At 38.0% G+C, this 12,851-nt stretch overlaps 1 protein-coding gene across 1 annotated transcript; it reads right to left on the bottom strand.

Moving 5' to 3' along the window:
• Nucleotides 1-677: 677 nt before the first annotated feature.
• On the bottom strand, nucleotides 678-6,540 carry TMEM17 (transmembrane protein 17). The gene is made up of 4 exons (XM_040463315.1): nucleotides 6,243-6,540; nucleotides 2,762-2,865; nucleotides 2,484-2,597; nucleotides 678-1,590 (listed from the first exon to the last, which is right to left on the bottom strand). Exons 1-4 carry the CDS (start codon nucleotides 6,340-6,342, stop codon nucleotides 1,312-1,314), a joined length of 597 nt encoding a protein of 198 aa, XP_040319249.1. The 5' UTR covers nucleotides 6,343-6,540; the 3' UTR covers nucleotides 678-1,311.
• Nucleotides 6,541-12,851: the final 6,311 nt, after the last annotated feature.

Here is a 12,851-nt window from a genome sequence, read left to right as displayed (position 1 = left end):
ATAGGAAGCAGAAATAATGAAACTAGCATGATTAGTTTGGGCAGGTGTAATTACGAGTGAAAACATTTTCAAAAATTAAGCAATGTAAGAATGAATAAGGCAAAACAGGGAGATACTAGGATGAGCCTGAATTACAGAAAAGGAAAATTGGAAAGAACACTTTTTAATGTAGCTACAACTGTTCTCAGTAAAATGCATTACTTATAAAAGGCACATTGCCCTATAGCTAAGAAGAAAATATTATAACCCTTAAGACAATTTGATCCTCACTAAAAATAATGTTGAGATACACCCATGCAGCTTTGTTCTTAACAACTCCTTTAAAAAGGTTTGCTCTATTAGCAAGGAAACATGCTCATTTAAGATCATGAGTGCAATCTCTTTTGCTCCTCTCAGCTCTCACTGTGTATTAACAGGGACCCTGCTTTTCAAATCAAGCCTCATGTAAATCTAATGGTTATGCATTCTTCAGTGAACAGTGATTTAATAGCTGAGATCACAAGGGTGAATAAATGTGCCTAGGGCAGTGCCTACTACATAAAAGGCTCTCTTATCTATCTATCTATCTATCTATCTATCTATCTATCTATCTATCTCCTTCCCTTGCAACTCTGTAATAAAAATAATAAACCCATAGCCCAAAATAGCTATACAAGATAGGAATGATTTGTTGTAGATACTTTAACATAAATATTTCATAATTTATTATAAAGACATTTTTGTACACAACCACTATAAATACTTAACATGGTTTTATAACAGTTGCAATTTTATGATTTCCTAAATACCATGATAACCCACCTGTTTTTAACCTCTGTATAAAAGCTAAGTGTAGGGTTAGAATTTAACCCAGGACACATCAAAATCTGGTGTCTTGGTTTATAAATATAGTTAATACATCAGGATATTGACAAGAATTGCCATGTGCTTCAGATGTACTGCCAAGACATGAAGAGCCAACAAGCTTCAAAGAAATATACACGTTTCTAGTTTTAGGTGCTAACAAGAAATATTACTGTAAAGCTGGTAAACTGTGACTACCAACGCAGATTTCTACACACCTGAAAAAGTCAACAAAAATATTAAGATATTTGTCCACCAGGTGGACAGTATCTAGGCTGTAGGGTTGACTTACTGCTTTCGTGTACTGTACAATCAGTCTTATCATTGCCCCCAGCTTTGGAATTTCAGAGCTAGACAATATACAGTTCAAAACACTTGCTTTGTCCTTTCTCTCATGCTAGATCTCTGATATGTCCCTCTTACAGTCTTGCTAAAGGATCTTTCAGCTTTTCACTCAACAGCACTGGGTCAAATCTCTTCTATACAGGATCTCATTCTTCTCGTGCCTCCTCTGTATGCAGAGAGCCGGTCAAAGTCTTGGAGGTGGAAACGAGTTGCCAACTGATTTACCATTTTCCTCAGGGTAACAAAGGCTGAAACAACTTGGAAAGTAAGGAACAAAGTGAAGATGATGTGTATTGCTTTTTCCAATGGCAGATTCGTTAGGCCTTCATTAAAGAGCAAGAATAGAATTAAAGGCAGTTGCAACAGAAGACTCAAAAGCCAAAAGCCAGCCAATTCAGGAACCTGCAACGACACACAATAAGAGTAAAGCAGATCAGTAAAGTACAGTCTTTCATTTATATAGATCATCAGTACTGGGTACCTACATTATGAGCTCTGTAATTCAAAAGGAGTAGAAAATGGTCCGTGTCCTCAAAGGCTTACAGTCTAGATTAAAAGTGAAAACTAACTTATGTGGCAATGCTAGAATGATATACATTAATAAATAATTGAATGCATCACAAAGAGGCATGAACTAAATACTGTAAGAAATAAGACAACAGTGATTAGGTGAAAGAAAGAGTCCAAGCATGTAGGCTGTTGAAGTTGGGTAGAAGGAAGAAGAGGCGAGAAGGTAACTAAGCAAAGAAAAGCATGACCAGGAATCAACATGTCTGGGGGAATGGATGCTTGGGTTAGAAATAACAAGTGAGACCAGTAGGTGCCTAATTCTGAAGAGCTGAGAAAACCACAGAAATCTTTAAGCATTATCCCTAAGCTGTGGTGACTGTAAATGCTTAGGCAACACAATGATTCAGAAAAACGTGTCTGGCCTAGGATTCCTGAGTTTATAATCTCTCCCATTTTCTTATTCAGGATCCAAACATGTTTAATCAACCATGTATTTTCAAGGCAGGTGGAGAAGAGGGGAAACTGTCAATTCTTAAGTGCTTACTATCTTCAGGTATTTTATATAAATTATTTCATTTAATCCCAACAAACCTTGAAGTAAATATTTCCCCCATTTTATATACAAAGAAAGCCAGGCTCTGGAGATTGAACAGACGACAGGGACAGAATTAGTAAAGTTGGAGGCAGGCCTTTGCTCCTTCTACCACAGCTCCCTGCCTTTTCCTCATTATGAAAACCATACTGTCTTTATGTGTAGCACTGAGAGAAAGGAAAGAAGAGCCTACCTTTTCCTGTAGGTTCCCCATGTAGCCCAGATACAACCTGATAGCTTCAATTAAGGTTATTATGATGATAACAGTGACCACAATGAATTTGTAGTAATCAGGCAAGACTGAATACTAAAAAACAACAAAAAGAACACAAAAATAAACATGTTTGTAAAATCTCACATAGAGTAAAACTGACCTGAGATAGAAAATAAATTTTAAAAACTTTAATTTTATTGACAATGTAACAATGCCAGGAATGGGCAGAAGAGACCTCAGCAGAAGCACAGACTTACCTTCATCTGAAGCATCATAATGCTGCTTACCCACCAAAGTGGGAAAAAGTAAGTGTTAAAATAAAGTGACATCTGCAATGCCAAACTGGAAACCATTTCATTATCTACAAAAGAAACAGAAAAAAAAAAAAACCAAGCTCCTAATTCTGGTCAATGCCCTATATGTCCTTTAGTTTCTTAAAATTAGTATCTATAGTGTTGGTTCAACAAAACTCCAAATTTTAAGCCAATTTATAATCACTGACAGCAAAAGGAAATATCTATCATAGTACTATTTCATTCATATACTGGCTTCATGGGGGGATGTTTCTTTCTTATTTTTTTTAAGTTTGTTTATTTTGAGGGGGGGGCAGGGAGGGGCAGACAGAGAATCCCAGGTAGGCTCTTCACTGTCAGCACAGAGCCTGACTTGTGGCTCGAGCTCAAGAACCGTGAGATCATGACTTGAGCAGAAGTCAGAGAGGCTCAACTGATGAGCCACCCAGGCACCCCTCGTAGAGGTATGTTTCGTATTTTTCAATTACTTCATCAATTTGCCATTACAGTCTGCTGATTTTTTGCACACTAATGGTGTAGATTAAATGTGGAATATCAATTTGAATCCTATTGAACAGGTAACAATAATGATCATAACCTCCTTTGCAGAGTTCTATGTAAAAAGCCTATAAAATTAACACATAAAATACATAAAAACTTACCTTTCACACACCTCTCTTCAGCATACTCTAATCCCATCCTTTCACTAATACCCAATTTAATGCCACTTTGTCCGTAAGTCCTTTCTTGATCCTATTCCCCCACCCTGGTAGAAATCTCTTCCCCTCTAGGTATTTACTTCTAACCTGTGCGTAAGAAAGTGTTAGCAAAGAACATCCCCCTGCTCTAGACAGTCTAGTGCGCTGAGAGATCAGGAGCTTTGGAGTCCAAGTAAACCCATAACTCCTTAAACACCCCTGGAATCCTCAATGCCACACTTGGGATAAATTATTTAACCTCTTTGAGTCTCAATTTCTTCATATGTAAAATGGTAACATTAAAAGTACCTCACAGGTTGCTTGCAAGAATTAGAGATAGTATTAATTACTTTACCCTATCACCATGCCTGGTACTTAGCAGGCACTCAATAACATTAGTGCCCTTTCCTTCTCTTTTACTTAAAACACAGACTCATTGTAAGTACAAATCCCTAATTTGAGATACTCATAGAACCTAAAATCTTGCCATACACATGATGCATACCAAATATGTACAAGCAGAAAGAATGGAAACATACTGTTATGAAGACATCAATGTAGACATTTGTGATTCATGAGCTTCATTTATCTAAGGGTGATTGCCTAATACCTTTTGCTTCTACGTAAGAGAGAAAGGTCCTAAATTAAGAATTTGATTTTTTAAATTAAGCCCTACAAATACATTCTAAATTTGACTAAATTCTAACAGTTTAGGAACAGATAATGCATTTTGAAATCAATTGCACTAAATGTAACAATTTATAAAGGCCCTAAAATAAATTTCTTAAAAACTTTTTTTCTCTCCACAGCTGAGTATATCTGCCATTCAATAATTTTAAAATATAAGAAATAATCCTGGTCTCTCAGAGTAAGGTTTCCTATAGCTCCAAGAATTTGCCTGATTATTAATCTACTTTTTTTTTACTCCGATATTATGACCTACTTTTGCTTGTACCTATTTAATTTTTTTTTTTTGCTTGTACCTATTTCTTACATTATCAGTGATAACAGAATGAATTCGTAAAATTTGTTAAACCTGAAGGCAACTCACCAGCCTAGGATTCTTTTTTTCATAACAGTACAACTCTAGGTCAGTGGACGTGGTAATGGTATACACTTGTAATTACAGTGCAAATAATCAAACCTACTTCGGATCCACAAGGAAGAAAATGTGGGAAGGAAATGATAAATTAAGCTGAAAATTTTAATACCTTTGGAGCAGAAATTAGTCAAATTTTGCTAAGGAGTTTTTATGTTAGAAACTGTGTACATGAGCATCTTAAGCGTTACGCTATAGCTATACAGCATTTCAAACTTATAATCATGCAACTGAAAATCAAGTTAATATGCAAATGAACCTTGAAAGCACAAGACATGAATTTACTAAATTTTGCAAAAGTACCAGTTGAGTTCTGTAAACGGAATTTAAATTAAAACATTATATAAATCAGGGGTAGGCAAACTACCAGCCAGCTGCCTGTTTTTTGTATAGCAAGTGAGCTAAAAATGGTTTTTCACATTTTTAAATGGTTGGGGGAAAAAATCAAAGAATAATATTTTGTGACACTGAAAATCATATGAAATTCAAATTTTAGTGTCCATAAATAAAGTTTTATTGGAACACTGCCACATCTATGCATTTACCATTATCTATGGCTGCCACAGAGACCTATGGCCTGCAAGTCTAAAATATTTGTTACCAGCCCTTTACAGAAAATGTCCGCTGACCTCTGATACCTTGCATCACCAGACTTTAGTGCCTGTTAAGGCTTCGCTTTAGAATCAGAGACTTGACCTAATTTTTCACATTATACTTTTCTCTGTACATCCTAAATCTTAAAGAGGCCTAAATTCAGGGTGAAAACAATGCAACTATGGGAACGTACTTTTCTCTGTGCTCTTTTAAAAGTCCCTAGACCAAGCAGGAGGAAAAGGTTTCTATTTCCCCAGCAGAGTTCAGTGATAAAAACCACATGGATTTGGATGACAGTATGTTGTCTATCATCATGATTTAAGGAGGGAAACTGTTCTGGAGGAAACAGAGTTACCACTTGCCGTCAAGTTGAATGCTGTATCGTGGTATTTTGTTAGCGATTTAGGGAAAGAGTTGTACATGGTGAGGGGAATGTGGAGATGGCAGGGAAGGGGGCGAGCTTTGTTGAAAGCGATTCTACTGTGGCAGCTACCATTCTGGAGTGGATAGCGGTTTAACAGGACTCATTAAAAAAAAAAAAAAAAAAAACTTTCCATCTCTTCCGCCAGAAAACGGACTTGCGGTGGAACGTGGTCGTTTTGCGAGTAAAGGAGAAGAGAAGATATTTTAACCAAGGTGGGGAGTGGGAAGGGGAGACTGCCTGGGCTGTTTTCAGTCCAGCTTGGCCACAAACGCCAGAGCGGAAGTCGCAGAGGAAAAACACCGCCGGCCTTCGCGGAGGATGCGGGACCGGACGTGTGCTGCGAAGGCAGTGTTTATATTTTTAGTTTCTGAGGAAGGCCGGTGCCACCTCAGCGGCTAGGCTTACAGTTCGCCGGCCAGGACCGTTAGGGATACAGGACTGGAAGTGTCCCAGCCCCAGCCCCAACCCCAACCTTGGGGTGGGCCCCTCCTCCGGCTCTCTTCCCGCACTGCGGGAAGCCAGCTGAAGGCGAGGCCGCCATTTTAGGTCCGGGCAAACTCTGGCCGCTCCTTAAACCCACGCCAGGTCCTCCGCAGGCCATACCCGCTGCGCCGGGCCTCGGCCACTCACCAGGACCCTCGCTGTACTCCGGCCCGGTCCGGTTGGAGTCGCTGAACACGGTCCGGCTGAAGTTTCCCAGCCGCTGGCGGACCGGATCCGGCAGCTCCATGGCCGGGCCTCGGTACGGCTTACAGCTAGGTCTGCGGACGCTGCCTCCTTCTACCGTTCCCACGGCAACCGGGCAGCGCGAGATGCTGGGGCCCAGGCGCGCGCGGCCGCACTGCGGGGCAGAAGCGCAGGTCGCGAGCACGAACGCCTGGAAAGGAGAGGTGTGCTGAGAGTTGTGTCCTGGCGAGCGCCGCAACCTCGTGTGCGAAACGGCAGATTCCTTAGTCCTGTTATAAGCCTCATCATTCTTAAAAACAAATAGAAACAATAATAAATGAGCCGAGGTTGGTTTGTGATATAAGGAGCCGTCACACCTCGTCAGTGGGATGCACGCTTTCTGGAAGGAAATATAGAACGAATGTAGAACTTACAGAATGTTCATGACCCGGTGGCTTCTTTCTTAGGACTATACATTTGAAAAGTTTTATTATTAACATATAGTGTGTATGCGTATACATACAATATTTTTAATAAAATATTCTTAGTATATAATATACATTCCTAGAACTGTGGATAGATGTATACGCACACACGCACATTTGATGGAATACATTGCTGCATCTTAAAAAACAGGCTTGCAACGAGTATTTGATTGTATGGATTAGCTTTTAAGTAAAAATAAAACCTAAGTAGAAGTGAACCCAATTTTGCAAAAATGTGTGTGTGTGTGTGAGAGAGAGAGAATATATGAGGAGCAGAGGTGGAGGAGGTGGCACAAACACTGTGGCTTCAAAACCAAAAAAAGACTAGTAGGAAATAATCCAAAATGTTAATTATTTCTGGGTAGTGGGGTGTAGGTGATTAAAATTTTTAAAAATATTTCTGTGTCTTCCAGGTTTTTCTCAAATAAGATGTATTATTTAAAAAAAAAAAAAACGATTTAAGTGTAAGATACTTACAGAAAGGATGCAAACCGAATATACACATGTAACCAGCTCCCAGATCCAGGAACAGAACCTTACCAGCACCTCTGGAAGCTTCCCCTTCCTATTCCCTTACAATCACCAATCCTCCACTTCTAACAGACCCTTCCTGACTTTTAATAGTATAGAATAGTTCTGCCTATTTGTATGCTTTATGTAAAACTAATCATATGGTAAGTGCTTCTTAAAAGTAAAATCTGCCTCTTTGCCCTCAAAATAATTTTTTAGAAATTCTTTCCTGTTGTTGACTGTAGGTTTTTTTTCCTTGCTGCGGGTGACATGCCACGATAAGTTTATCCATTCTACTGTTGAGGAGCCTCTGTGTATTTTCTAGTTGGGAGCTGCTCTAAGTAATCCCACTTTTGGTAAAAATGTGCCTCTGGGTGACCATATGCATGTGTTTGTGTTGAGCTCATTCCTAGGAGTGGAATTGCTGGCTTATAAAGTATGACCCAGCTTTTGTGGATGGTGCCAACAGTTTTCCCAAGTGGTTGTACCAATTTCTACTGCTTCCAGCAATGTATAAGCATTCCCGTTGCTCCAAATCTGTCGCCATCGCTTGTTATTTTTCCATCGTTTTCTCCTAGTCGTTCTGAGTGGTGTATGCTGAACAGTATTACTTTTACAATTAAAAGGAAAATCACACATATTTATATAAATGTCAAGGTATATTTAGGAAGGTAGGGGAGGAACTAGCTACATGGCTAGACTTTCAAAATAATTCAACAAATGTTTATTGCATTCCTGCTACTCTTGGGACATTGTACTAAGCTAATTAGGGATATAGACCCTCCCCATCAAGAAGCTCAGCAAAAACAAAACAAAACAAAAAAACAAACAAGAAAACCCAAACAAAACCAAATAGAAACAAAAACCAAACACACCAAAATTCAGCCCGTAAGGAAGGTGAGATGTGGTGGGGTGCCTGAGTGGCTCCATCGGTTAAGTGTATGACTTTGGCTCAGGTCATGATCTCACGGATTGTGAGTTTGAGCCCCGCGTCAGGCTCTGGGCTGACAGCTCAGACAGAGCCTGGAGCCCACTTCAGATTCTGTGTCTCCCTCTGTCTGCCCCTCCGCTCTTTGCACTCTGTCTCTCGCACTGTCTCAAAAATAAACATTAAGAAAAAAAGGTGAGATGTGGAAACAAATAAGTATGATATATTTTAACAAAGGAACAAAGATGAGGAAGCAATTAACTCTGGGGATGTTAGGGAAAAGCTGACTAACTTTTGCTTCTCTTCAAGATAGATGGAGCTTATGCTTCATCATCTCCAAAAAGGTTCCAGGACCTCCCTGAAGCTGACTTACGTGGCTCCTCTGTGTTACTTTGGTCGCGGTGTTAGTCATGGTGTACTAGAATTTGTCTATCTGTGTCTGTTTCTCTTGCTAGTTCATAGGCTGAGGTCAGGGTTGATCATTCACCTTTATATCCTGAACACTAGCACAGTGCCTGACCTCAAGTGGGAGCTAGATAACTACTGAATGAAAAAAGGGACTAAGATCTAAAAACCACTACCGTATCTTTCCATTTCTAGTCCAAGGACTTAGCCAGTCCTTATATAGGGTTCACTCTACAGAATGAAGAATTAGTAGATTAAAACACAGTAAAGTTATAGCATCCCTTTAAAATTAAAATTTAGCAACAAAGAATCCATTTTCATTTATTAACCCAGCCAAGAGTTTCATAAAGGACAAGTGAAGTAGGAGGCCTAATGCTATGCTGATTGAATTATAATTTGAACAGTCTCATTTTCTAATAAAAATGTTCATGGGGATGTCTTCAAAGACAAAATATTAATGTCAGCCTCCAAATATCACTTAATATGGTAAGAAAAATTCCTTTCACGAGGTTTCAATTTCTATGTAATTCATAGCTTGATTCTTTCTTACAAGCTTTTAGCAATACGTACAAATTGTCTTAAAAATATTTCTGCCTTTAACACAATAAAATTTTAAGACACTATTTTGGAGATATAATCATAAAAACTATAAATATAGTTTTATATACCAAGATATTACTTCCAACATTATTGATATTAGTTAAACAAAAAAAGAAGGTGAGGGAACATTTGATGTGCCACAAGCCTAGCTAAGCAGAATATGATATTCACGGTAAGGTTTTGGGTTAGAGTGGAAAAAATACCCTTGGAGGCAGAGAGAGCAGGGTTCAAATCCCCTAAAATTCTCACTTTACCACCTGAGAGCTGTACAATTGATTTCAGACTTTTGTTTTATAAAGTGATTATAATGGTAACTTACTATTATGGTTGATGTGAAGATTATATCAATAGAAAAGGATTTCTATTAGTGATAGCTATTATTGACATATCTACTAAAATGATGTTTGTGAAGAGGAAGCCTCTACAGTGGAGTGAAATCATGCCAGCATTTGATTTTCTGAATTCGATTGTACCTGTGAGGCAATATCTCCACCGCTTTCCTAGGAAAGACAGTGGATGCAATAAACCATAAAACAGTACAAGCACGTTAACAAAATTTATCAAAAGCCCAAGTGAATTCTTTTAAATAGTTTGCCTAGCATTGAAAAAAAGATATGGAACATCTTGTTCCAATTGCAATTATTTCATCAAAATCCTGGAGGAAAAAACTGATAGAATTATGGGAATTTTTCCTTTAGATTTTATTTGGTATTTAAATTTCCCATAATCACACATTTCATAGTTTGAAATAAATCTTATTAAAATAAATTGAAAGGAAGAGGCAACGATGGCACAAAAATATACACAGAAGAGTTTTAAGAGGAAAAAATTACGGTTTAAAAAGAATCCTGTCATTATTGATGTCACAAATGGTCCAAAGGGCTGAAAAAAAACCTTCCAAATACTATTTTGTTACTTGATGTTCACAATACTTATATGCAATCACATTAGTGAAATGCTGAGGAACAAAGCAGGGAATCTACTTTCATAGAATCAAGAGACTAATATGAGTTTCCCATATTATTATTACTCAGAATCAAGAAAGAAGTATGGGGACTTTGTTCTTAAAACCAGGAGAATCATTCTCAGCAAGATAAATAAATTAATGTATAAAGTTAAACTGTTTACTGTTTATACCAATGTTGATGGTCAGAGTAATAGCTGCTTCTCCAATAATTGTTTCATGTTTTTCTTTTGGAGTTATTTACAGGTATGGCTTACTTTCCTAAATATTTATTTTCACAAAAATTTTTAGCCTAGTGGAATAGTTTCTTTCCCTTTAACAAGAAGCAAAGTTGTTTGGTAATAATGTGTTCTATGTTACAAGAAAACTGATTTGGGGAGTTATTTAAATCACTCCTTGGCATAATAAAGATATAAATTCTTACCATTTCATGCTAATAAAGACTTTAGAAACAGTATTTTACAGTGAATATGTTACTCAATTTATTGCATTGAAATGAATTGTGAGACATTTCTAAGAATTTATATAAATCTAAAAGATAAATTATATATTTAGGTATTACATACTCAAATATGATTCCACATCAGCATCCACATTTTAAAAATCTTACCATAAATTACCTGAAATGTAATCTTATAATCTTGAAGTTGTTAATGGATGGGCAAAAGCTTTTTGAATCCCACATACAACATATTCCATTTGCAACATTTTTCAAAAATTTGTAAGAAAGAATCAGGCTATGAATTACATAGAAATTGAAACCTCGTGAAAGGAATTTTTCTTACCATATTAAGTGATATTTGGAGGCTGACATTAATATTTTGTCTTTGAAGACATCCCCATTGAACATTTTTATTAGAAAATTCTTTCCCTTTTAAAGTGCTGATTATGTTACAGTTTTTGGATTCTGTGGCATTTCTTTGTGTTAGATAAGCACACTGCTCATCTGTTTCGGCAAATAGTTGTTCCATACATCAAACTATGTGGGAGATGGGAATGACAAACCTGGGAAGATCAGCAAAGCAATACCTGCTTGGGGAAACCTCAGATCTGTCAAGTGAATTGTGATACTGATTAGAAGCAAATGGCCATTTTATTGAATAAGTAATAAGTTCTATTTTTAGTAATGATAGTATTACTGTACTAATATTTTTATATTACACTGTAAAATGTACATTATGTTCCCCCTTCTAGAATAAAATTAATCTGTACCTTTCGTTGACTATATTATTGCCCCCTGCACTAAATATTGATATATCGTAACTTCTTACAAATTGTGTTTCTGTGCTTTTAACACAGCACACTTTGTCTACAAGAGCATGCTACATATTGCTTAGTCACGTTCAATTATGACCCCCAATCACATCAAGGTAAGAGTAGAAATCCTGTAAATGGACAATTAAGTATTAAAAAGTGTACGCATAGGTAAAGAGTTCAAATAAATTTGAATTATTTATTGTATTTATGTAGATGAATAACACAACTCTCCAAATTTTCTTGAAGGTAAATTTTATTTGAAAAATAGAAAATAGGGGTGCCTGGGTGGCTCAGTTGGTTGAGTGTCTGACTTCGTCTCAGGTCATGATCTCGCAGTCTGTGAGTTCAAGCCCTGCATCGGGCTCTGTGCTGACAGCTCAGAGCCTGCAGCCTGCTTCGGATTCTGTGTCTCCCTCTCTCTCTGCCCCTCCCCCGTTCATGCTCTGTCTCTCTCTCTCTCTCTCTCTCTCTCTCTCTCTGTCAAAATAAATAAACAAACAAACAAACATTAAAAAATTTTAAGAAAAATAGAAAATCATTGCAATTATTCCTGTATCCTATTCCCTTTCCTACTGTATTTTTAGTTAATACAGAATTGCTCTTTTTTTTTTTCCAATGCATGCTGTGAAAATTAACAGAAGTTCCAGGTGGTTGGAGACAAATGTAATAGGATGTCCTGGGCCCTGGCTAAGTCCCAAAACTGTGCACAGAAGGTGGTAAGTTCACATATTCTAAATTCAGCAACCACCCGTGGTTAGGCCAGCCTACTAAGAAATGCTAGTACAGTGAAGCAGCCTACCATCAAACATTCCCCAAACCACCTCGTTCCTAATCCCTGAAGTACAAGAGTGAGTTGGGGCACCTGGGCGGTTCAGTTGGTCAAGTGGCCAACTCTTGAAATTCCTCAGGTCATGATCACATGGTTAGTGAGATCAAGCCCCATGCTGGGCCCTGTGCTGACAGCATGGACCCTGGTTGGGATTCTCTTTCTCCCTCTCTCTGCCTCTCTCTCTCTCTCTCTCTCAAAATAAATAAATAAACATTTAAAAAAATCAGCAAAGAAGCCTTTTGTGAAGTAGGTTATTTGAAGTAGAATATTACCCTATTCCCTTCCTTCATCCCGTTCTCACTGTAAGGGAAGAGATAGAGGTGTTTCCTCCTCTCAAAGTCTAGAGAAGAGACCTTAAGAGAATTGCTTATAAAGTTTAGAGATGCTCAACCTTCCTACTTTACTAGGTTGGAGACGGGCGATATTTCACTTTTTACCTCTCCTGGACCACACAACTTAACGTTCTGGGACGAGGAGAGGGAGCAGCAGAGAGATGGCCTAGAGGAGGGAAGGGACATGGCAGTACCCTCAGCCCTCTCTAAGATAGGCTGCTAGTTGGACCCCTTGTGGAAGAGGGCAAGTAGTATGCTTCAAG

This window comes from Herpailurus yagouaroundi, unplaced genomic scaffold (genome assembly GCF_014898765.1).
Source record: "Herpailurus yagouaroundi ecotype Mexico unplaced genomic scaffold, PumYag 391, whole genome shotgun sequence".
NCBI classification, from domain to species: Eukaryota; Metazoa; Chordata; class Mammalia; order Carnivora; family Felidae; genus Herpailurus; species Herpailurus yagouaroundi.
Note: the sequence above shows the minus strand (reverse complement) of the source record. Positions and strands in the feature narration are given on the sequence as shown.